Raw genomic sequence first — 24,528 nt, 5'->3', positions numbered from 1 at the left:
CACCTTGGCGGCCCCATCCGGCGTGAACTTTGGGGGAAGAAAGAGGGGAAAGACTGGGTATGGGGTAAAGTTGGGGGAGACGAGGGGCTAGAAAATTGACAATATCATTCCTTGATCTCAACGAGTCAGTCCCTTTTGACCTACAAATCGCAAGCAAGCCGGACGCTCTGCATCATATCAAAGACGAAGTCTAGGGATGGACGGGGAAGTGGTGACCTCTTGTCCCCAGAGCTCAGGGTACCACGTTTAGGTGGACAGACCCAATTTGGCTGATTTGATCGGTCCGCCCTGCATAAAGCCTCCCCAGTCGTCCATGAGCATACCGGCCTCGACACACGTCACACCATTCAGTTCATCCGCGGGTGGGAGATCTGGCGATACATTTAACCTCAACCATTTCCCTCGGTGTTCCTCTTCCCCTGGTAAAGTATTCTGGGACTCTGTGCTTGACTTACTCTCGTCTACCTTCGTGAGACTTCATTTTCAACGTGTGCAACTGCTCCGATGCCCATGTCGATTTTTTCCCCTCTCGCCAAGAAACACAGTGCAAGCGTCTGCATGCCCAGCTACGCCTCCTAGCTCTGGGCATTCTTGGCTGGCGTGTGGTCTTATTCTTTCCCGCCAAGACAGCCATGTCGAGAGAGAATCCAATTTAGCGTTCTTGGGTGGGCTGGGTGGACAATTACGGCGCCCAGAAGAATATGCCTCATGGTCACCGACAAATCAAACTTACGCCGTGCCGGTCAGGGAGCAAATCAGGCCGGGGCTAGCAGCCGGGAACGACTGGAACGACTCGAAGAGCTGCCCTAGTCTGTCTTGACTTCTACTGTGGATTAGAGGGCCGGGTGAGGGTCGCTATCGGGCTCGAGATCTGGGGAATTATGGCCGCACCGCTTGTCAACTATCGATCTCGTATTGGGCATTCCCGGGGACGTGCCACCGGTACTATCCCCTTGAAGCTCCAAATGAGACTTTTCCCCACGGCGTTCATCCTGTCTCTAGCATTTTACCGCGAGGCCCCCCACCCTGATGGAGCTGAGACCTCACAGTTGCGACGTATGCCTCCTTGACTGTTCGACGCCAGAGATGGTTTGCAAGGATGGACAAGTCAGGCCGCCTTTTGTGGATGGTCACCTGCGATCCCGCATCTCTGCATCCGTGTTGGCCATTACCGTGCGTAATATTACATGGATGCCACCGATGGTCCATTGCTGTGTCATTGGGGATAGCGGATGTGAGTTCCTGACATCAATGGACTGCCACGGCTGATCCAGTTATTCCAACGTTTTGCAGACATAGGCCAGACACCCTTCGCCCGAACTATGCTGAATAGATGCATCTCCCCGTCATCTTAAAGGTCTACGACGTGATACGAGCTTCCTAGCGAGCTTCTACGCCCGCTTCCATCGGGATAGTGCTTGTGTGTCCAACGTAGCGTTTCCCACTAGCCGCTTTAGAAGCGCCGTAGGCAAGGCTTCGTTCAGAACCATTCGGGCCAGCCATCGAAGAACAACTTAAGCAACATTCTAGCCTTCATCCAAGTGTTCTAGTGCGCTGGGCTGGAACGAAGCTTTCCCCTCCCTCAAGTGCCGAGCTAAATTACACACGACCTGCCTGCCTTCGCCAAGGAAGAGGGCTTGGGCTACGTCTGACACGACCTATCGTTATTGGGAAAACAACGCAAACATAAACACAAGAACGTGCACGAGCACACCACCGTAGATAAACACCCGGAGCCTGAGCTGTCCTGCGCAAGTTATTGATTACCTCTGGCACCTTGTCTGCTCCTTTGGCCAGGCTTGGTACAAGGTTGGCACTTGTTGGCCCTACTTGGCGCTACACCATCTCCCTAACCCTGAGCACGCATTTCGCTCTCGGCAGCGCTTGTCGGAGGAGGTAAGGATTCTAGAATGCAGGGAACTATCGTCGGATTGGTCCACTCTCTTCCACAACCAACCTCGAATGGCGTCGTTCCACCCGGCAATTTTCCCCCCCCCAAAAAGCTCGCGCCACCGTGCTCAATCTAAAAGTATCCAGCAAGGAGGAACGCGGGGAAAGCTGGATTAGCGCGATATTGATTGCGTCCACTTTCCCCAGGTCAGAAACCGACCTCCCACTTCCCCAGATGGAGGCAATGGCACAGCCCCCCTCGACTTAATCAAGTGCGGGCGCCCTCGAGTGAATGTGGCGGCCCAGATGAGGCACCGCCATGGCAGCTTCCTTAGGTATCACGCTCTTTTAAATCACATTACTGGATGAACAACATGAAGTTCTCAACCTGGGACGAGTCATCATGCCGCAGAGCCAAGAATCAGGCCCACCACATTCATCCTCGAAAGCCATGCCTCCGGGGATTTTCATCGCTCGCCCGGCAGTCCATGTCACCACCTTGAAAAGAAAACAACACGATGAAGCTGGGGAGAGGCACGCTACTACTTGCCAAGAGACAAGGGCAATCAAGGGTAAAAGCAAGGCCATGTCACATTCCCCAAGCTTGGTATCTCTTGGTAACCTTCTTCTGTAGCACATAGTGATTCGTCGTGACTCCTGTCAACGCTTATAATAGCAGCTAGCTGGCCAATGTACACCATCAGCTCCATCTGTACGCATCCAGGGTCGCTCGCCGCCCGCCTGGGCAAGTCTTCTCATTCTTGGAAATAGCCAGGGGGTGGTCGTTGGTGTTCGGAACATGTCGGGCGTGACTTGGCAGAAACAAAATAAGTGAGATTTCGTGATGGATATGTGTGGGCGTAAGCAACCCAAGACTCGCCGAGCCCATGCCCCTAGTCGATCGCGGGCACGACATGGGAGCACAACGTGGACAGAGGCTGGAGGTCCTCCCACGACGGTTAGGTCTGGGCATTCCCGCCTCGTACGAATACAAAAGGGCTCCGAACCCCCGTGGGGAAATGGAATGAAAAACCTCGCTCGACAGGGTGCAACCAGCTTAGCATTGCTATTATCCACCTGCCAATCTTCCTTCCCACCTCTTTCGTCGCTCGTCTAGACTTCTGTGAAGTCTCCGCCCAAGGGATTGCCAGCATCATGACCTCCAAAACCAACACCGCGGCTAAAAATGAAGCCGACAGAGTCAAGGACATGGAACCTCAGATCTTCGAGGACGAGAACCCAGAGAAGCCCATTCCAAGGAACACTGGCAAAATCGATTACTCTGGTGCTCAGGAGAAGACCGACCCCAAGGAGATTGCTCTTGTGAAGAAGTTGGACAGATGGATCATGGTATTGACATCTTTCCAGTCTAGGCGATGCCTTCTTTGATGAAGTAATTCTTTGACTGACTGATGCCTCCCTTCAGCCGATGTTATGGTCCATGTATTGGCTCAATGTAAGTTCATGTTCTGGACCCCCAAATCAACAAATACTGACAACCTTTGCGCTAGTACCTTGACCGCAATGCTATTGCACTTGCCCGTCTAAATGACCTTGAAGAGGACCTCAACTTGACTGGTTCTCGTATGTCTGACAACGTTTGATACTTGTGCTGAGGCTATCGCTAACTCATCTATTTGCCAGAGTACCAGACCTGTGTTTCGATTCTCTTCGTCGGTTACATCTTGTAAGAGACTCCATACAGATACCCGTCACTAGTTTCGCAGCTAATGTCATACCACTAGAGGACAAATCCCTTCGAACATGTTCCTTACTCGAACCCGGCCTAGCCGTTACATGGTACCTACTCACAGCTCCCAACTCTAAACTCGAGGAGATACTGACGCCGTTGCTTCTATCCAGGGAACCATGATGATGCTCTGGGCTGTTGTCAGCGCTCTCACTGCCGTTTCGAAGGACTTTACTGGACTTCTCCTCACCCGATTCTTTCTCGGAGTCACAGAAGCTCCATACTATCCCGGCGCTGTCTACTTGCTTAGTATCTTCTACACCCGAAAAGAGGTTGCTACACGTATTGCCATCCTCTATACCGGAAACATTCTCGCCACTGCTTTCGCCGGCCTGATTGCAGCAGGAATATTCCACGGCATGGATGACCTCGCTGGCATTGCAGGCTGGAAATGGTTGTTCATCCTCCAGGGTGCCGTGACATTCGTCATTGCTGTCATCGGCTTCTTCCTACTCCCCGATTTCCCCCAGACCACCAAGTGGTTGACACAGGAAGAGCGCGACCTCGCCTACAACCGCATGGAACTCGACACCGTTGCCAACAAGGGCGAGACCAGCACGTGGAACGGTCTTCGTCAAGCCGCCAAGGACCCCATGGTGTGGATCTTTTGCGCGATGGCCCACATGCATCTGGCTGCCAACGGATTCAAAAACTTTGTAAGCCTTCTGTGTACTCGGTTGACACGTGAGAGGGGAAAAGACTGACAAATTCCCAACTAGTTCCCGAGCGTTGTCAAGACCCTCGGATTCAACACGACTATCACGCTCGTACTCACCTGTCCGCCTTACCTCATCGCTGGTGCGGTCACCATTGCCGTATCTTGGTCATCTGGCAAGTTCAATGAACGTACATGGCATATTACCGCGTCCAAGGCCGTCGCGGTTGTCGGTTTTATCTCGGCCACTGCCACAATGAATCTGGCCGGTCGATACGTCTCAATGGTGATCTTCACCATTGGCACATATGGAGTCAATTCGGTACTGTTGTTCCCTTTTACTCATCGCTAGAGTTGTCGGCGTAGCTAACTCCAGAAACAGTTGATCCTTGGTTGGTGCGGCAGTGTCTGTGGTCAAACCAAGGAGAAGAAAGCAGTGGCCATCTCGATGGTAACAATGATCATGAACATCAGCTTTATTTGGACGCCTTACCTCTGGCCCAGTAGCGACGAGCCTCGCTACGTCATCGCCATGTCAAGTAGCGCCGCGTTCAGCATTGCGACTGCTTTGCTGGCATGGCTGGCGAAGATTCTCTTGAAGAAGCGCAACGAGAAGCTGAGGGCTTCACCGGACGAGACCGCTGTCTTTTACGTCTACTAAGGTAGAACCAAGTAGTTCTGGAATTTGCTTGCAGACGATGATGCTGGTATTCCGATGATGGAACACACACTCGTTCAGAAGTGGAACTATGGCTACTTCTTCGTTTGGTCTTGGACGCACACATACATGATGCATAGTACTTGAGTAATGCTATTCGTGTTCTTCTCTGACTACCTATGCGTCTACCAAGCCCCTGACTTGGCCCTGTCACTACAACTCGGCATCGATGAAGTACTCGGTGCCACAATGTCCAGCCGGCCGGGAAACTTTGGCAGGCGGCAAGTCTTATCAAAGCCTTTTCTGTGATAAGAATCTGAATTACATATGGAGTGGCCCTGGTTAACAGTAGACCTCCACCATGGTTTCGGACCGTTGCATTCGGGACCTTGACGAAAAATTATGATGTGGTCAATGATTGTGTCTCCGTTGAGAGGTTTACCTGAGCACCTTTGAATGCTGTGATACTAATGTTTCTAGGGAATCTTGGCACGATCCCAACTCTGGGCAAAACGGCTCACGTCTTTCTACCCACTATTCCAACAAGGCCGTCACACTATTCCAAGATTCATTTGTGGAAGACGAGTTTAGCTGCCAATCCTCGCTTCCTGTTTGGGAATAATACCGATGTGGTAAGCTGACGCGACATGTCTCCAGTGGATTCGCATCTGTGATAGGACAGTGGGCGTTAGGGGCCATATTTCGATGCCGTTAAAGGAACCTCGGATTAGGCCGAATTGTGATGCCTGCGCCGCCAGGGATCGACGGGGGTGAGTGAACAAGCGAGGCGGCTGAGGTCGCCATCATTTGCTTAGCCTATTTTGAGAGAAGGAATCTCGATTGTGGCGGCGACCTTTAAATGTCAGCCCTACTGCCCCTTCCACGCCGCTCAGGTTTCTGCGCAGAATTTCCCACCGCCGCCCAGGGAAGGGCCCTCGGCGATGTCAGCATCAACCAGGCAACTCAATAAGTAAAGAAACAAAATTTCGATCTTCCATGGCAGACAGTGCCCTTTCAAAGCCCACCTCATCGTCGGTGGCCCCGGTCTCGGCGCCACAGGTACTGAGCTTTGCGCTCAATGACCGGCCAAAGGCAAACAGGAGACAAGCTCCGAAGTCTCGGGCAGGCTGTATCACATGCAAGTGAGTAGCAAGACACAAAATTACGCTTGGGGAGATGCGCCCATAACTTTCCAGCAGTTCTTGTGATGTTACGAACTAACAAAAATAATTAGAAAACGACGCGTCCGCTGCGACGAGGGGAAGCCAACTTGTCTAAATTGCAGTAAATCAAAGCGAGCTTGTGAAGGATACACACCAAAGACAAAGGGAAACGAGTATAGACTACAAGAATACCGCCCACTCCTAATTCGGCCCAACTACGAAACGTACATGTTTACTGCACAACTCGAGAAAGACCAGTTTGAGTATTGGATGACGTTCAGCAAACAGTTCACTCTGTTTCCGTCGGATCTCATCACGCAGCTCATGCCGCAAATTGCCCGTGAAGAGCCGGCCATCAGACACGCGGCTTTTGCCATCGGCGCAGCCACTTTAGGCAGCGATAGTCGCCGTCAACGCACCGATGGCTCAGGCCTTTTCCTGAAGGATGCTTTGCAACATTACGGAAAAGCCATTCACATCATCCGATCCAGCGCAGCGTCAAAGAGAAGCATCCCTCGCGCCCTACTCTCCTGTATTCTCTTCGTGACGTTCGAAGCCATACAGGGCAATCATCTAGCTGCGCTTACCCACATTAACTATGGGTGCAGTATGCTTGACCAAGTCATGAAGCAGGGTGTGAGTGGAGAATGCCCTCCCAAGCTGATTGACGAGGTTATCTCGGGATTTCAGCGCTTCACCTCATCGTCATGGACGATGAATGGATATCATCCGACCGAGACTGAAACTTGGGTCCCTTGGTGCTGCCGCGGCAGAAGGAGTCGCTATGCAGTCGACGAGCTTCCAAGGAGCTTTGCAACGCTTCCAGAGGCCCACCGGTGGTGGGAGGCTATCCAACACTTCATCATATATCAAACACAGATGCATTCGGCATTACATTTCGAGGACTTAAGGACTCCTACGAATCTTACTAAGATTCCTAAACATCAGGTCAAGAGATACATGGGAATTCTTGACCAGTGGCACATCCGGTTTCAGGCGTTATTATCACCGTCAAAATCCCCGTTTGAAAAAGCGCCTGATGAGCGACGACGACTGCAAGTATTGAACCTTCAGCTGTTGCATAAGTCACTCGTAATTTCTGTAAAGAGCTCTCAATACACGAACACAAACGTGTTAGTCAACTCGACAGAGGAATTCCGTAAGATTCTCGCTTTGAGTAGGATGGTCCTCGAGGGACAGTCCAACATGGACCAAACCCGAGAGGTCTTCACCATGGAGACCAGTCCGAGCTGGGCCATTCTTTCCGCGAGCATCTATTGCGTGGATGCAGACGTTAGAACGGATGCGCACCATTTGCTACGAGACTTTCCTCGCCGGGATGGTATTTGGGACACAAGATTATTCGCTGCGATATCAAAGACGAGCCAAGACCTGCGCGCAGAGAACGATTGGAGCGTCGACGAGCATTTTGGTGCGGTTCTTCTCAACAAAGAGGTTGTTATATACAAGGATGAGGTGTGTAGGAGAAAGTATGAGCTAGCAGACGGCCAGTGGCGGATCATAGAAGAGCAACGGATACCAGTGTCTCCTCGGTGATTCCTTGTACTTATTGATAGATCTCGGCGAGCAACTGACGCTAGACGCACTTGAAATCCGACACTATCTGGTAGAGAAGTCATGAACAAAATGTCTGGCAACTTTTTTTTACAAGACCAAAGGAGAGTGAGTTGACTAACGACTTTGACAAGACATGTTGATATTGGAACTTTTTTGCTTACAAGCGACTCGAAATCCAAGCCAGATCTGGAGGCTGCGTACTTTCTATCTTCTAGAAGTAAATTGGTATGTAAAGTATCCACTATAGTAGCCGATGAGAACCTAAAGCTGAGGCATAAGGGAAGCTCTTTCTGAGAGCATGTCGTTGCAGTAGGAAGTGAAGGCTGCTAGCTGAGATGATCGGCATCCGGTATTTTAAAAATAGTAATATCGAGTAGTCTTTTCAACTGAGGCTTCTTGATCAAGCAGTGCTTCTTTATAAACACCAGATTCCCCGAAAGAACAACGATGGTGTTTCGCCCCTACTTCCTGCTCCTGGTACCTGACTTGTGAAACTACTCGACATCTTTGCATCATCAGGGTACCCCATATCCCATATAGTCCAGTGGTTAGGATACTCCGCTTTCAGTCCCCTAGAAACGTTCCGGAGAGACCCGAGTTCGAACCTCGGTGTGGGAACATGCATTTGACACATCGTGGCGCTTGCGGTTTTTTTTTACGAGAGCGTCATCTACTGGATCACTACGAGCAAACATACCATTTCCATATTACATTCAGAGTGTATCATAATATAACGATCTAATACGAGTAGAGCCAGTTGTTTCGGTGTCTGTAAACACTTTGATGAAGGCCCTGCTGGTACCAGTCGGCTGTCCAGACGATGATTGACTGACTTGCTTGATATTTCCGTTGGGAGATTCCATCATAGCTGTCATAAGAGACTCGGGACTAGAGTAGCTTTAAAGTGGCGACGCCTTCAATCTCTAGAAGGAACGTCTTTCATCTTAAACGCGATGACACTCGCAATTATGAAAAGAATGGAGTTTCTCAAAGGTCCAAATTCCAATACACCATTCTCTTACGGACCAGACGTACGACGTCATTCATAACATAACGATCACGAGATAACCTCTGAGCTTCAAGACGGGATAAAAATAGGTCTTCAAATCCTAGGATTCCCATTCTTGCTAGGCAACGCCTCACTGTGAAGCCGAGGGTGTTGTTGGACCATAAGCTACGACTTCTATCTCCACCCGCATATCATCTTCGCCCAAGCGCGGGACCCCAATACATGTCCATATGGGCTGGTGATCTGGCACGTAATGCCTGAAGTTCCTCACCACGGCTGCCAATGCCTCGTTGTTAATGGGTACGTGGTACGAGTTAACTCGGAATACCTGAGACCAGGCCTCCCCGCCAGCGTCTCTCAAATTCAATTCCACATTCTTGAAGGCTTGATCAATCTGTTCATTGATTTCCTTGTGAAACTCGCCAGATACTGGGTCCCAGCCGCCTGTTATGGATGAAAATCCAGCAAACCCATCCAGAGAGCGATTGAGAGGTGGTGAAGTAGCCATTCATACCTTGGCCGGCACACTCGATGCGGTCGCCAATGCGAACTGCCTGGCTGTAGGAAAAGTTCCTTCTCTGCCTGAGACCATGGTCCGCGTACGCGTAATATTGGAGGTGGGACATGGTTGTCAGGCAATGAGAAGGGGGCAGGGACGGATGCGAGGACAGTAGTGCCGGTCGAATTGTTGGAAGATATGGTTCGTGAGTCGGGGAGCTTGAGGACATGGGGTAGCAGTCGGATAAATATGGGCATTGATGAATCTTATGGTCTCATTTTGTGCGGCCAGAGATCCAGGCTCTTTGACGGCACTAGACTATCAAAACATCGCATATTTTATTATCAAACGAAACGATGCATCTTTGGCACAATGCTCTTGAGTCATATCCACGATACCTGTTTGTCTGATGTCAAATATATCGCGCAACATGGTGACAGAGGGATCTTGAAGAAAGGCGTCAGCACATGTAGCATGCTATCGGCAAGTTGACAGGATGACAAGGACTAGTTCTACCCAATCTCTGCGATCCGGCCTTCTTATCTGGCCTATCTTGTTTCAATCGGTTCTTTGGATTCTCGTCGCTAGAAACTGGCCCATTTTAAGGAGAACACGACGGCGGAATTCATCTTTCGTTTCACTAGCTGCGGGGGTTATCTATTCAAACCAAGCCCGTCCACGACTCAATGTTGACCCGACGCTGTGTTGTGCATTTACGTGTCAGAATGCGTGACTCACAATCCCAAATCATACATGATTGCAATGATAAGATAACAACCGTATTTCATCTCTCGGATGGAATATCCAGGGTAGTCGGTTAGTGATAGATTGACGCCAGTTCATGTAATTTGTGGTGTCATCCGAAATCAGTCTACCCCTTCCCGTGTAATCTTTATTCTAATCGACCCCAGCGAACGATTTCGAAAGCATAGAGACATTCGAAGATAGTAGATATTAAAATAAGCCAGTGACCTGGCTTCTGGGACCAACTCTCGAGACCAACTAGCAATATGCTTCAAGCATCTGTGCCATCTTGTCTACTGAGATTTCTACCCACCCAACAGACTTAGAAACAATGGCCGCGGGACACGAGACGCCCGCTCTTGTGGATCTTGAGAAAAAGCTCGGAGACGATGCCGACAATGTCTCCATCGGAGCAGGCTCTCAGGACCCTCCACCAAGGAGCTGGCTTACCAAGTTGCCGAGAGCCTTATTGAGCTCTGCCGAGACTCGAGGCGTAGCGCCGGTTCCGATCGAAGAAAGGACCGTTAGGAACACTTTGCAACTATTCACGCTGTGGCTCACTGCGAACTGCACTACCCTTCCGTAAGTTTTGACATCTCTTATCCATCTTCCTCTTTTGGGGAAAATTGCCTTTTATTCACTGGGCTGACGGAAACCATCAGAATGACCACCGGCATATCCGGAACCTTGGTCTTTGGATTAGATCTTGCTGTTGCTTCGGCTGTCATCGTGATCAGCACCCTCATCTTCATGCTTCCTATTGCCTGGCTGGGTACGATGGGGCCCAAGACTGGGATGCGTCAAATGATACAGACGAGATACTACTTCAGGTATTCTAGACATCGTGTCTCGTACTGTTGTCTTCCATTGCAGCTAACTCGAAGAATAGCTATTACTTTGCCGTTGGCATTGCGTTGCTACAAATTGCCACGTTGATAGGCTACACTATCATGACGTCTATTGTCAGTGGGCAGACTCTCACGGCTGTGTCCCAAGGCGATCTCAGCTTGGCTGTTGGTATCACAACCAGTGTTGTTGGCGCACTGCCCATCTCCTTTCTGGGCTACAAGTACTTGCATTATATTGATCAATACCTGTGGGCTCCATCTCTTGTTGCTCTCATAATTGTTGCCGATGTCCGTGGGAAATCGTTTGCGAGGACTGGTGCGGAGTCCGTTGTTATCTCACCAAGAAGTTTCTTGACATTTGCCGCTGCGTGTGCAAGTCTGTGTACTAGTTGGGCTCCTTTGGTCTCAGACTTCGCCGTATATATTGACCCTTACACCCCAAGGTACGTCTGCTCATACATATCTCAGCGTTCAACGAGGATCTCTCGGGCTCACTTTGTGTCTCCTACAGATTCAAGATCTTCTTATGCGTCTACGCATGCTACAGCGTACCTTCAATTTTGCTACTAATTCTGGGTGCTGCTGCAGGTGCCGCTGTGCCAGGAAACGATGCTTGGGCTGAGGCGTACGGACTATACTCCGTCGGCGGTATCATCAATGCTATGAACTCTCCCCTGGGCGGATTTGGAAAGTTCGTCTCAGTCCTGCTGGCGTTCTCTGTGCTCGGCCTCACGGCGTGCACTCTATACTCACTCTCTATTAGCTTTCAATCCCTTTACCCGATTCTCAGTCGTCTTCCCCGATATCTGTACTCGGTTGTCATTGTGGCGATTATTGTGCCCATCTCGATCGTCGCCAGCTCCAACTTCTACAACTCCCTATCCAACTTCCTGAGCGTCGTTGGATATTGGACGGCTTCTTACAGTAGCATTGCGCTTACTGAGCACTTCTGTTTCCGTCGTGGTCGTGCTTACAACGTCTCTAATTGGGATAATCCCAAAGCAATCCCGCTTGGATTTGCGGCCGTGGTATCGCTTTGCTGCTCTTTTGGGCTGATCGTCCCTTTTATGGAAACCATGTGCGTTGGATCCTGATATTGGTGCCATCTGTGACGAGACTACTTTATAACTATTCATCCCCAGTCTTTGAATAAGTTCAAGTTGTATCCAGGACCTGGGATTATTCCATCGGCACCATGTCGTTTCCTTTGATGACGGTAGAAGGTATCATGATTGGTGTCAATCTCGCAGAGCTCGAGCGAGTAGGACTGCGATGAGTGCAAAGATGTTAGTCCTCCACGGCAGGATCAATGTATTCACCTTGGAATCAGGACCAGCGATTCCGTCGATGTCACCGAAGGCGTCTTTCGGCGCCTTCATCCAGAACCTCCCAGCCGCTATGCCTGCCACCAGACTCGACCTTGATCATTACTCATTAGAATCAAGTAGATTGTCGAGCTGACATATGGCCAGTTGCTACTGTGGCTGCACGCATTCCGAGGTGCTAGATTGTCAATATTGGTTGATCAGCCGATGTCTTGCCGGGGCGATGTGTGCATCCTTGAGGTGCCGTGGTGCTTGATGGTTGGCCTCATCAACCTAGCCGATGTCGTGCTCACATCGGGTGTGCAAGGTACCTCTAAATTACATTTAAGAGCGAGCTGTGCCCACCAAGTTTTCCTTTTGTTGTTCAGAAACTGTCGGAAAGCTTCTCAGTCTTTACAATGGCCAGCCTGTTCAGTTCCCCCGAGACACAAAGCGGTGCCTTGATGCTTCCGGCCACTTTCCGGCATGCCTCCTCGGCCGATTTGGCGGCATTGGCATTTATCGACGAGACTGCAAGCGTCGCTACATCCTGGAATAAGCAATATTCTATCATCCACTTTCAAACTACCCGCATGGCAAACGGTCCGAACGAAACGGCCACATGATTTGATAAGAAGTGCCACGTCAAACGTTGAAAAATGCCCGGACTTGTGGGAAAGCAAAGAGTGCATCCGGGCGCAGAAATACGCTGCAACCTTGCGGAGAATTTTGCAGGCCAGGTCCTGGGTCTTGGCAGATGGCCGTTGACTTGGAAAAGCAATGGGATGCACGATAGCAAGACACTGCCAGTGTGAGGTTCTCAGCGGGTGAAAGGAGAAATTGCACGAAAAAGAGGTCCAAGTTAACAGCAGTCAAGGAGCCGGCATCGAATTGAGAAGTTGAGACAACATTTGGATCGCAGCCGACGTTACCCTCTCCTCTTTCCAAAAAACAAGGCACCAAGCGCCTACGTCGGATCGCTTCGCCTGTCACAAGTAGCCTCGGGGATTCAGCTCGGAAAATCTTGGAAGTCGATGATCCCCTCTGAAGTCTCGTCGTCAGACGGATTATCAGAAACACCCCAAGTCGCCTGGTGCGACGCTTGCAACCTTAGCTAGGGGGTCGAGACGCGCCAACCAACATCCATCGCCCACAACGCGGAACAGCCAACCGCGACGGGAAAATTGCCATTCGCCATGGCAGACTCCAGGCCATTTTTGCCGAGATTTGCATTGTCACAAGACTAAAGTGACTGGCCAGGGGCCGTGAACCTTTACGATCGACTCGCGGGAAACCTCAGCAAGCGTTGAGCAACGGCGTTCTCCATCAACATCAACAAGGAAATATCAGACCAGGTCCGAAGTCTCGTCCCCACAGAAGTTAGAACCAGGGAGCGGTTGTCTATTCAGTGCTCACAGACCGTTGTGCCGTCATTGCCGCAAGGCGAGATGAGGTAGATCTTTCTCGGACGGCTTCGCACGGCTTCGCACGCACGCACACACGCACGCACGCTCAGGTACGACGCGCGCCGTTGAGAGCGACGACCGCAAGCCTCTACTGTCGCGTGGAGCTACGCGGCTGGCTAATAAGTCAAGACTGAATAGCGTCTTGGAGGGAGCGCGCCATGCGTGATGCAAGACAAACCGTGGCACAAGCTCAAGCTGTTGCAAAGCTTCCTACGCCACGACGGACAACTAAGTAGGCCAACTCGCGCTGACAACATGGCTCAGAGAACAAGAGGAAGTCTGGATGAGGAGGGGGGAGGGGGCAGCCGGCTTGTTCGGCCGATCTCTTGAGCGACTGGAGCCACATCCGCTGGCGCATCCCTGCACCGCCCCAGCAAAAGGACCGGACTGGGCTCTTTGCCAGCCAACGGACCAGCAAAGGCAGCATCGGGGTCCTCGTTATGGTCGTTTGTTCCCGCTCGCTCTGGTTTAGAGTTAATTCAAAAGCGGCACCCCATTGATGAGATGAGCATCTTTCATCTCAGGTCAAGTCGCGATCAGATTCATCCCGTACTTACGGAGTAGAAAGGAGATGATGGATTGGTCTTCTGTCAATCTTATCAATGTTAATGTCAATGTCAATGTCAGTGTCAAGTGTCAGTCAGTGCCACGGCGTATCTACATGTGACAGAAGCAAATATGGCGTGCAGCTTGATCCATCGCCAACGTCAGCTAAGATACAAATGTCCCATAATCAGATGCTTTTTTCTTCTCCGTCTACTTGCCGCAATTTTCCATATTTCCCTGCAACAAGACGTAACGAGGAAGCAGCTTCACCTCGGCAGGCTTGCATCCAAGCAGTACATGTAGTCAGGGACAGGGGCACCCAGGCCGCGCCATTCCAACAAAGGAATCGCGTCGTGCGGGGGAAATTGGCATCTCCCCAGACAAGCAGCGATGTGTGGCCCTCCCCTGCTGGGCTTCCTGGGCCTCCTCCAAGCCATGTGTCCACGTCCACGTCGTCAAGGCACCCCGAGGGGACGCGAAGAGTGCAGAGTCTGCCTCAGGTGTGGTGAGGTTGGCCCAATCAGGGCAGATATGACACACGGGTGTTACCTAGTCGGGAAACATGGACGGAGGGATCATGATGGTTGCTGGTGGCTGCCGTGTGTTCCTGCATCTGCCCACCTTGTCCCGCTTGTGTCTGCCTGTGTCCGTGTCTTCTTGTCTTTCCAGGTATGATGCGTGGCTTCATGTCTGGTGCCACCTTCTTTCTCTCTCTATCTCTCTCTCTCTCTCTCTCTCTCTCTCTCTCTCTCCCTCTCCCTCTCCCTCTCAACCTTAAAGAGCCAGACCCGGATAGATTGACAAGCCATTGCTAGTCCAAATTGCCGAAATGCGGAACCTCTACGTTTTTATCATTGGCATGGAGAGGCAGAAGTGGATTCTTGCTCTATCAAAGTCTGCATGATGACCAGATCGCCCGCATCCATCTACAATCGCAGAGGTGAGATGGAGGCAAGAGCCAATATGATAGTGTCTCCAACGATCTCTTAGACGTGGTGTCGAGAACTTTCCAGCTTTCCAGCTTGTTCAATACGAGCAATGACTGCACTTTCGGGCCCGGGGGCGCATGTGCCACCCGACCGCAGTTCAATATTATTCCGTATGTGGGACTATGGCCTGGCACCCTGGGTCTAGCAAGGCCAAAAGTCATCATCTTTTGAATTAACTTTGCAGACTTCCAAAGCCCCCAAACTTACTTCACACATCCGCAGAGAGTCAGGAACCATAGCCAGAGGTTCATCTGACAGCTGCAGCCTCCAGCTCATCCAACGTCTGAAGAATCACGTCTAATGCCACCGCGACGCTTGGCCAATGGCAATTCCTCGATTCCCCACCAATAGCGCGACAGGCAGCCAAGAGATGCTCCCGCCGTCATCCCCGGTCACCCCGGATTTTATCTGTAAAGAGAAGAAGAAGAGGAGCATTAGATCCCAGCTACGGAAAACCACCCCTATTGTACTCCGTAAGGGTAATCAAATCAATGATCATGGCTGTTGCACGTCCGCCAAATCCCAGCCACAATCTCACCAGTCCTTGGGATTCAACGCCCATGAAAGCGAAGCGCCATGTCAGCTAATGCCTAAGATGAACGAATTGGCTCCGAAATTACGCTCGACCCAACATACAAAGGTCCAACTTCCCAACACTGCAAAGCCCAGGTCCATCTGCATCATGTAACTCCCCTTCTTGGAAATCGATCTCCTTCTTCACATGTCCAACGACATGAGTACCGAGCACAACCTGTGCCCTTCACACACACCACTATCTCCAATACGCGCTCACGCGCCGCAGTGGCTAGGATTCTGAACTTAGCTAAGAGGTAATAGAGGTCAGAAAGCCCACTTCCCCGGCATCGCCTTGACCCAAGATGATCCCCGTCCTAACGGAGGAGACTATCCAATCCGGTATTCCCACCCGTCCACACCCCTGTTCCTCTGCAACCCTCGCCTCTGCTTAATACGATCACCGGCGCAGCCCTGAGGCCCGCAGACCACTCAAAGGTCGGGTATGCGCGGGGAATTTTCAACTACGAGGTAGGCCTTGTTCTGGCTCTCTTCTTTTTCATCATATCGTTGCAGCGCGCATGCACAAGCCGACTCCATTCGGGCCTAGCAACCACTTTTCACAACCAGGGTCTCTCAGCTATCCATTTTCCCCCAGATTCTTGCCTCGCCTGCGCAGTAACTCTACTAACGGAGATACTCATCCCTCCGGGTTTCTCTGACTACTCCGGGTGCGTGCCAGTACCTAGTCACTGTACTTACTGCAACTGCCTGTACATACTCTTTGAAGGTCCGCCTTGAGTTGTTTGCCCCGTCCTAGCCCTGAGAACCTTGCTTATTAGGTTAGCCAACTGGATCCACGCAATTCCTTCTTCTCCGTTATACCTAGACCTCCAAGTCATCCTAGTTCGAACGTACCTCCTATACCTAAACAGCCGAGAGGCATCAGGGTGTAACCACATGTACCCTGTGTTCCGACCTCTATCTACATAAAGCCCTACCTTCCTCAGCCTTTCCTCAGACTCTCTCTTCTTCCGTCTTTCATCCACACTCGCTTGTCTATCATACCGACACCTGCTGTCCACTATCATAACACCTCACACACATATTCCACCTCTAATCAACAATTAACAAAATGAAGTACGCTTACGCTCTCGCTGCCCTGGCCGCTGTCGTCGCCGCTCAGGTTGACCCTACCATCATCCCCGAGTGCGCTCGCAAGTGCTTGCAGGACGCCACTGCCTCGGCCACCAGCTGCAAGGATGGCGACTACGTATGCACTTGCCTGCCCGCCAACAAGTCTGCCATCCAGGCCGCCGCCACTAGCTGCGTCGTCGGAGCCTGCGGTGCCGACGTTGCTCTGAGTATGTTAACATCCTTCTACACCACTCAAGTAACATCATCAGGGACTAACCTCACTTCCCAACAGACCAGGTCCTCCCCGCCTCTGACAAGCTTTGCGCCGCCGCTTCGTCTGGGTCTGGTATGTCCGCCTCGGTCTCCGCCTCCTCCTCGGCTGCTGCCTCCTCGGCCGCCTCTGCTGCTTCTTCAGTCCCCCCCGCCAGCATGCCCACCGTTGCCAGCACCACTGCCGTGACCGTCACTGCCTCCCCCTCCGCCAGCAGCGTTGTCGTCACGTCGACCCGTGCCAGCAACGGCACCGCCTCCGCCTCTGGTACCGCTTCCGGTACCGCTGCTGCCACCACCTCCGCCGTCCAGGCTGGCGCTGCAGGCCTTGCCCCTATCGGTGGCCTGGCCATGCTCGTGCTCGGTGCTCTTGCCATCTAAGCTACATGACGATTGGAGACAAGGCTCATGGAAGGAGAACCCTCCCGGAGCTTTCTGCAAAGATGGACGGGTTGGTCCTTTGTACAATCACGAGAAAAGGTGCGATGAAACGGTTCATGGTTGACGTTGGATGATTTCAGATTCCTCCACAGTCAAAAGTACGGAGGTTTATTGCCCTGCGTCATGGGTGCAGATGCGCCTTGATGTCGGGCATATAGTTTACAAAAGCAATACAAGTTTTTTAATGTCATGTGGTTTGTTCTAAACGGTTTCCCAAGTCCAAAGATGCTCGAATCCAAAAAGCTTGTGGAAGAATCCCCATGTGATGCATGGTTCTGCTTTAGAGAAACCACAGCACAATTGTCCATACCAAGGTAAATGTGGTCGGAAATTTAGCTGGAGATCCAACTAAAGTTGCCCCCGAGCTATGCGGTGTGTTCATCAGAATACTTGCCTGTTTGCTGACATCCGGACACTTTCCATCGAGAAGATCCTGCATGCTAGACCTCTTCCCCACGGCCGCTTTCCCGTCCGCCATACACTCTCCCGCCTCGTACCCGCGCCGGAATTCGAGCGCATTGGCAAACATCCGCGCCTTCTGATCAGTGGTAAAGCCGTTCTCTGGAATTTTTCCACGGCACGCCGAGTACTGTTTCCGATGAAGAGTGATCCGTTAGCCCTCTTCTTGGAGTGTTCGAATTGAAGGTTGCAGGAAACTCACACTCATGTAGTTGTTTATCTCAACTGCCGGACCACCAGCGCATGTTACCTGCGAGCATTGGTATACCACGTCACGGTTACCCGACGTCTGGGTCGCGTTTGTCAATCCGTCTTGAACAAGACATTCCTGGCCGATCTCATTGAATGTATGGCCGAGACCGAACCAGTGACCGACATCGTGAACAAGTGTTGTGGCATCGCCTCCCTGAACGTGCGCCTGTTCTACTACAATACCGTCTGCATCATCGAGCTGCTGGTTCGGAAATGTGACGTACTAAGTATAGTGTGAATCATTAGTCAGTATTTGTTCCCCCTTCCCACGATTGGAATGACCTTACGCTGTTGAGTTCCTGGTCGTCCTTATCAGTGCTTCTTAATCCATTCACGATCCAGACGGTCAGTGTCAATTTTCCAGGGGCTCGTGTCCGGCGTTGCCAGTCCAGTAGTTTAGACTCGCGTCTGGTAACTTTTGACCAATCCTCAGTTGCCTTCGGCTCCCACCAATTGAGTGCCATGAAACGAAAGTTGATCCTCACTGCCCCCAGCGCCTCGTTCAAGACATCGACCTACGTACTATTAGCCCCCGTACTGTAACTCTATCCCTCTAAGATTGATCCGTGAGGGCTTACCTGTGCTTTGGCCCTTGACTCTAGCTCATTGGGCCTCTCGGCGGTTGAAGAGGCTCTCATATAATGGAAATATACTCCAACTTCCATAGAGTCAACTGCTTTGCAATTACTGAAGCCCCGGAGATCTCTCGACACTAGAGGAACCCAGTCTAGCACATTGTCAACAAAGTCCCTTCTCTTTGCCAATCTCTGAGAGTATGTATTCTGGCACTCGGAGATGCTAGCTGGGATAGAGATCTTTCCCATGTCTACAGGTGCAGGATCCTTCTTGGCAAAGTACTCAAAGTATGCCGTCTCAAGGATCGCAAGTGCCCTAGCATTCTCGTTGTTGATCGACTTTGCAGGAATGTTGACATTGAGCTCGGCTTGAAATTGCTCAATCGTTGATTTGTCGGGAGGTGTGGCAACTCCAGACTCGGGGACCGCTAGAATTGCTGTCTCATTGACACCTTGGAAGCTGTCCGATGGTTGAGCGGCAAAGGAAGCGGTAGTAGCTAGTTCCGGCGACGAAACTGTATAAGTAGCTTGGCCAGCACCCAGAGAGCCGGTGCCAGACCTTGCAAACTTAGCAAAAATAGAGAGTCACCATGGTATCGAGCATCACTCACACTTGGGTTGATGAATCATTGCCCGGGTCATCAACTGCTCGGGTGCCAGATGCTTGAGGTGCACCAGGCGCAGTGGTTGCTGTTCCCTGAACCTGGACCAATGTAGAGCTACCGGAATTTCTCGGGCCGCCGGTCTGCGCTTGAGTACTGCGCTGTGCCGGGTTCGAGTTGGGAATGCTTGCTGATGCCGCGCTGGTCTGTACAACTACTCTCGACGAAGCAGCATCTCTCGAGCTCGGTACGTCATTCGAAGGGACCGCTTGGCCAGACACACTGATTTGAAGCGAAGACGCTACCTCTTTTGGGGAAATGGGTGAGGCAGAGACAGCGGATGACGCAGAAGCAGCCTTGGGTGTTACCTCGGGATTCGTGGAGGGTTTGACGGTTTGAATCGAGGGCTGTGCTGAACTTGGACGAGCTTCTGATGCGGGTGGTTTTGCTACGGAAGATGCTTCTGGCGGTATATTGGGCCTACTACTCGGGGGTGGAGGGGCGACTGATTCTATATGCTCGCATGTCAGCAAACTCCCGCAGTCAACAACTCAAGGAAATCAAATCTCATGCGACAAATATCCTTCGAGGGCTTTTTAAGTAGCTTACTGACCTGGAGAACTGTCCGGCACCGGTGGCCTGGCAGTAGAGGACGCCGGGGCATCAGGAGTCGAAAGATTCCTAAAGTTTTGAGCAGAGGCCCAAGACGATAGCCCAGATACGATACATATAAAGCGCAGGATTCTCATGTTAAAGTCAGACTAAATTTGCAGCAATCGTCGTTCTCATCACTGATCTGGGGCGGAGGTATCCCCAATATGTGGAAGATCGCGGCAATATTATACACTTCATCTGGAGCTTCTACAGACCTCGCTTGAGCTATCCAAACCCGTTTTATGAGGGTCTCTTTACCCAAATGGTCGGAACACGCCACGCTGGCTGCTAGCAGAGTAAGGTTGGATGCATTCAGAATTTTTCATTCATTCATGCGGGGAAAGGTTGGCACCTTAAGGTGGCTTGACGAGCTGGACAGCCTTTGCCAAGTCTGTCTCTTTGAGCCACAAACATTGGCGGTGGTTCAGCCGCAGTGCTTCGATCCATCTCCGATTTCTGCACGTCAATGAGCGCAGTCGGAAGTCTTCAGAAATCTCGGACATTTCTAGTTGAAAATGTCAACTGAGTTGGATTACCTGTATCAAAGCTATTTATAGTCGATTAAGCAGAGCCGGTCCAGGCGCAAATTCGTAGAAATTGGTGATTCACTTCCTTGTGTTGTCTCAATTTATGTGGTCAGGCATAGTCTCGTCAACCCGTACTCCGTTGCCTTGCTTCTTTTTTGGAGTCGAGCAATATCCAAGCCCTTCTTCTTGGGTATGGTAGCATCTGTCTCGCTCACACGTTGACGTTATTGCGCCACGATATGTAAGCCCATGAATCCCCGAGGAGGCATTGGATGTTTGCGGCCGCATGTAGCTTCATCAACCACTACCAAATCCTTACCAGGGCCTAGACTTGCGGCAAGGCAGACAAATCACTGGGGCCTTAGCCAGGTATTCTTCCTAACGCATGCCTAGCTTTGAGTTTATCTTCCCTAGCCTCCACCAATGCCGCCAAGGCTCAGCCCTAGGACTGAGACATTGGAACTTGGAGAAGGACTACATTTAGGACCGGGAGACTCGAGTAAATATCTCAGCGCCGACAGCAGAGAGGAAGTTGCGAGAATTGTTACCATATACGGCGAGACATATGTGCTGTAGTTCGAGCTGACCGAAGGGCTTACGCCCCATGTAGGTATTACACTCGGTCTTATGTCTGCCTGTTCACATCGCCGTCGTCCAACCGCTCCCTTGTTTTTTGAGGCTGATCAAAGCAGAAGATAAGATATGAATGGTACCTACGTCGTTCGATAACTTCTACAGCACCTACTCGAACAATGGACCCCAGGGAAGGTCAATATTTAGAGGCCACTGATACACGAACGAATCACAGTTGCAGCTTAGAGCTAGCGGCATGCATTCTTTTAAAAGAATTAGGGCATTCAAGAAAGCATCACGGCTGCATGCTCCCAGTTCTGACCTATAATGCTGCTCGTGTGATAACAAACGCTTTTGTTATTGGCTAAAGTGTCATCCCAGTGATTACGTAGGTAGTTGACCATATTCGAGTTTTCCCACATGTATCCATCTTGTGTCGCAATAATATCTCCAGATACCCCTACATAAAAAATTCTAAACGAGAGTCAAGAAGAGAAATAACAGCTTTGTACTCCAGCCCCCATCGCTGCCCGCTCCCCCACATCAGTTTACCAGGCACAATCAAACTTGACTTCATCATCCGGAGGGTCGGAAGTTTGTACAAGACAGAAGTTACATCCGAAGAGCTCGGCGGCGACCGAACTCATAGCCACCGTAGATGGTAGAGGCCGAAGTGTACTCATCGGACTTGCGAGTCTCAAAGGTAGTTGGGGTGGGCGATACCTCCGACATGGAGGGGCTCACCAGGGACGGTCGAGCACTGGCCACGGTGGTACCGAGATACGCGGTCGAGGTCGACTCTTCAGACGACTCGGAAGACGAAGAGGGAGGATAGTCATAACCGCCGGGGATGCTGCTGGCAGTTGGGCTGACCAGAGTTGGAAGGGCACTTGAGACGGTGATTCCCGGAGATGAGGTTGGAGCAGGGTATTCGGTGTCGTAGCCTGTTGGAATATCTGAAGTGCTACTAGAGACAAGTGTCGGCTTGGTGCTGTCTACAGTGGTTCCCGGTGGCGCAGTGGACTCCTTGGAGGAGGGAGCGTAGTCGTATTCGCCGGAAATAGTGCTCAGAGTTGCTGTACCTGTGGGTGTGACCAGAGTGGGGAGAGCGCTGGATACTGTGAAGCCTGGCGAAGAAGAAGAAGAAGAGGGGGAGAGGTACGATGACATGGACATAGAAGAGGATTTCTCGTAAGTGTTGCAAGGTTCCTTGGAGGCCGAGGAATGTGTGAGTCCTGTGGATGTGCTTTCAACGGAGGCAGTGGAGACAGTGCTACTTCTGTGAGAGGCAGGAGTAGTGTTGGACAAGCTTAATGCGGTTGTAGGGTAGCTGAGCGTGGTGGAAAGTCGGATAGAGGTCGGTAATGAAAGAGATGGAAAGCTACTGGAGACTCCTGTGCCACGGCTAGTTGACGAGTAGGCAGTACCAGTGCTCAGAGGGACAGTTTTCGTGAGGGTCACGACAACCGTGGTTCTTTTGGTAGTGTGAGAAGTAGAAGGAGAGAGGGTGGATATTCCAGGATGCTGAGATGAGACAGTGGTATTGAAGACTGACGTCGTGGTGAGAGTGGTCAACGAGTGGGAAACAGGGGAAGAAACGCTCGACTTGTCGGACCGTGTGGAGACAGATGGAAGAGGAGGAATGCTGATCGTAGGGATGCTTGGAACGCTTTGGGTCGTACGTTCGGAAGAAGTAGACGAGTCTGCGTCGGTGGTCCGGATAGTCTTGGTGACGGTGCGAGTGATAGGGGTGCGTGTTGAATTTGTCCAGAGGCTCGAGGAGGATCCAGCAGCAACACTCGTGCCAGGAGTACCAGTACCGTAACTGGACGAGCTGGAAAGGCTGGTAGTTCTGGAGCTTTGATCAATAAACAATTGTATCTGCGAGGTGAGGTTTGCTTACGATGTGGTATTAACGCTCCAGGTGAGAGAGGAGCTCGGAGTACCAGCACTAGGCAGTTGGGAGGAGACCGCGACTCCCGTAGTAATGGTTGGAGTCCAAGAAGACAACGCTCCAGTGGCTTCAGAAGAAGTGCCGAGGCCAACGGAGGTGGATGAGTCGGTGTAGCCGGAGGACGTAGCCAGAGGAGGGGGAAGAGTGCTAGATGACGAGGACTTGGAACTCAAGGTTCCTGGGATGCTCGTACTGGAAGACTCGCAAGTGTGAAAGTACGCCGGCGTCACAGTCAAGATCTCGGTTACAGTCACGGTACTGGCACACTGGAATCCATAAGCAGTGACAGTGACCGTGGCTGGAGGATGCGGGTGGAGGTAGTTGTTGACGTTGGGAGGGATGGCGCTAACCAGAGAGGCACTGCGAATCTCAGTCAGAAACATTCGAGGGAGACATGATGGAGTTCTCACCCTAAACCCAAAAGGGCGAAATGAAGAACGACCGAGAACATGGCGAGCAGATAGGCGAGGGTATTCAACGAGTGTGATGTCGCAACCGCTGGTGCTCGCTGGTTCGCAATGGAAAGACGAGCTCTACATCTTTGCGTCCAGACGGCTTTATAGCAATATTTTATCTTCTGTACTCTAATTGCAGATGGGACAGCAGACAGATATGAGCATGATCGATTGAAATGCCGACGGGAGAATCGGCAGACATCCTCGTCACGGAAGCCGGTGCCCCAGTCTAGAACGCACTCCGGCCGGGCTTTGCATGCAAGATGCCGCCGAGGGCCAACAAAACAGCAATCAGTTCGAGTGTCTTGATATAATATTGTAGACTTGGACAGGGCATCGGGGCTTGCCTTTAGGCTGTTTGGAGTGAGATCGCACAAATCACAACGTTCGAGTCCCGTCGTTGCCGCATGGGCTCGAAGAGATGGGTACTTAACCCTATTCGAGGTAAGCCTTCGACATGGTTTGAAAAGACCGTTTGACCGCCCCGAATAGTGACTTAAGCTATACTCATCTGACGGGACTATTATGAAGGGTATTTAGGAAAACGCCACCATTCTGCATCCCGACCCAATGCATGCCATGCTGATTCAACGTGGAAAGCTGCATGGCTCGGAAGGCTCCCGAGCTAGCACTTCAGGAGCCACTGTTCATCCGTCGCTTAAAGTAGGAAAAGAGTCTCAGCGTTCGTGTTTTCTCTAAGGTAGTCGACGAAAAGCCTACGTGGGTAATTCAGAGCGATGAGAAAGAAGAGCCGTGATGAACACGGCTGCAGATGTCCTGATTGCGGCTGCGGGTGTCCGTCCTACACAATCTCTCCAAGTAACTCGGCACAGTCAAACAAAAATTTCAAACGAAAGTTACATGTAGGCGAGACTCATGGGATTGTGTTTCCAGCGGCGTAAGATTAAAGCAACCAATTGCTATTATGTGATCTTCGTATTATAAAGGGCAGGTTTACGAGAACCTGGTGTCGTCGTCGCCCAGAATTGGGTATAGAATGTGTGAGCCTTCGAGCTA

General features: G+C 51.3%; 6 protein-coding genes and 1 non-coding gene across 7 annotated transcripts; 5 read left to right on the top strand and 2 right to left on the bottom strand.

Annotated features, from left to right (window-relative positions):
* Positions 1-3,045: 3,045 nt before the first annotated feature.
* BDP55DRAFT_553470 (major facilitator superfamily transporter) lies at positions 3,046-4,956 on the top strand (the record flags this gene model as incomplete). Its single annotated transcript, XM_060569295.1, has 8 exons — positions 3,046-3,240; positions 3,317-3,346; positions 3,402-3,474; positions 3,535-3,577; positions 3,636-3,690; positions 3,754-4,296; positions 4,360-4,617; positions 4,678-4,956. The coding sequence occupies 8 exons, from the start codon at positions 3,046-3,048 to the stop codon at positions 4,954-4,956; spliced, it is 1,476 nt and encodes a 491-aa protein (XP_060428999.1).
* An 815-nt stretch (positions 4,957-5,771) lies between these two features.
* On the top strand, positions 5,772-7,775 carry BDP55DRAFT_704579 (C6 zinc finger protein). Its single transcript, XM_060578011.1, has 2 exons — positions 5,772-6,095; positions 6,188-7,775. The coding sequence occupies exons 1-2, from the start codon at positions 5,950-5,952 to the stop codon at positions 7,671-7,673; spliced, it is 1,632 nt and encodes a 543-aa protein (XP_060428998.1). The 5' UTR covers positions 5,772-5,949; the 3' UTR covers positions 7,674-7,775.
* Positions 7,776-7,977: 202 nt separating this feature from the next.
* BDP55DRAFT_745365 (Endoribonuclease L-PSP/chorismate mutase-like protein) lies at positions 7,978-9,329 on the bottom strand (the record flags this gene model as incomplete). The annotated part of the gene is made up of 3 exons (XM_060580535.1): positions 7,978-8,582; positions 8,838-9,147; positions 9,218-9,329. The coding sequence occupies 3 exons, from the start codon at positions 9,327-9,329 to the stop codon at positions 8,408-8,410; spliced, it is 597 nt and encodes a 198-aa protein (XP_060428997.1). The 3' UTR covers positions 7,978-8,407.
* BDP55DRAFT_t194 lies at positions 8,225-8,312 on the top strand. Its single transcript has one exon. It is a non-coding gene; the product is annotated as a tRNA-Glu (tRNA).
* A 948-nt stretch (positions 9,330-10,277) lies between the features above and the next one.
* Positions 10,278-11,888, top strand: BDP55DRAFT_694363 (permease for cytosine/purines, uracil, thiamine, allantoin-domain-containing protein; the record flags this gene model as incomplete). Its single annotated transcript, XM_060577347.1, has 4 exons — positions 10,278-10,528; positions 10,609-10,776; positions 10,836-11,237; positions 11,306-11,888. 4 exons carry the CDS (start codon positions 10,278-10,280, stop codon positions 11,886-11,888), a joined length of 1,404 nt encoding a protein of 467 aa, XP_060428996.1.
* Positions 11,889-16,747: 4,859 nt separating this feature from the next.
* BDP55DRAFT_729230 (uncharacterized protein) lies at positions 16,748-17,400 on the top strand (the record flags this gene model as incomplete). Its single annotated transcript, XM_060579541.1, has 2 exons — positions 16,748-16,976; positions 17,042-17,400. 2 exons carry the CDS (start codon positions 16,748-16,750, stop codon positions 17,398-17,400), a joined length of 588 nt encoding a protein of 195 aa, XP_060428995.1.
* A 252-nt stretch (positions 17,401-17,652) lies between these two features.
* On the bottom strand, positions 17,653-20,340 carry BDP55DRAFT_665530 (uncharacterized protein). Its single transcript, XM_060575045.1, has 6 exons — positions 19,962-20,340; positions 19,358-19,859; positions 18,750-19,305; positions 18,459-18,686; positions 18,122-18,394; positions 17,653-18,049 (listed from the first exon to the last, which is right to left on the bottom strand). The coding sequence occupies exons 1-6, from the start codon at positions 20,095-20,097 to the stop codon at positions 17,741-17,743; spliced, it is 2,004 nt and encodes a 667-aa protein (XP_060428994.1). The 5' UTR covers positions 20,098-20,340; the 3' UTR covers positions 17,653-17,740.
* Between the last annotated feature and the right edge of the window lie 4,188 nt (positions 20,341-24,528).

The sequence above is a fragment of the Colletotrichum godetiae genome (genome assembly GCF_030913485.1).
Source record: "Colletotrichum godetiae strain CBS 193.32 chromosome Unknown BDP55scaffold_23, whole genome shotgun sequence".
NCBI classification, from domain to species: Eukaryota; Fungi; Ascomycota; class Sordariomycetes; order Glomerellales; family Glomerellaceae; genus Colletotrichum; species Colletotrichum godetiae.
This window is presented reverse-complemented; position numbering and strand designations above follow the sequence as displayed.

What these genes read in the sequence shown, in the direction of transcription:
- BDP55DRAFT_665530 (XM_060575045.1), bottom strand. Translation starts at nt 20,097, where the DNA reads ATGAGAATCCTGCGCTTTATATGTATCGTATCTGGGCTATCGTCTTGG. An exon ending in GGTGCCGGACAGTTCTCCAG is followed by an intron (nt 19,860 to 19,961) that starts GTCAGTAAGCTA and finishes GCGAGCATATAG; the next exon opens with AATCAGTCGCCCCTCCACCC. An exon ending in AATGATTCATCAACCCAAGT is followed by an intron (nt 19,306 to 19,357) that starts GTGAGTGATGCT and finishes TAAGTTTGCAAG; the next exon opens with GTCTGGCACCGGCTCTCTGG.
- BDP55DRAFT_704579 (XM_060578011.1), top strand. Translation starts at nt 5,950, where the DNA reads ATGGCAGACAGTGCCCTTTCAAAGCCCACCTCATCGTCGGTGGCCCCG. An exon ending in GCAGGCTGTATCACATGCAA is followed by an intron (nt 6,096 to 6,187) that starts GTGAGTAGCAAG and finishes AAAAATAATTAG; the next exon opens with AAAACGACGCGTCCGCTGCG.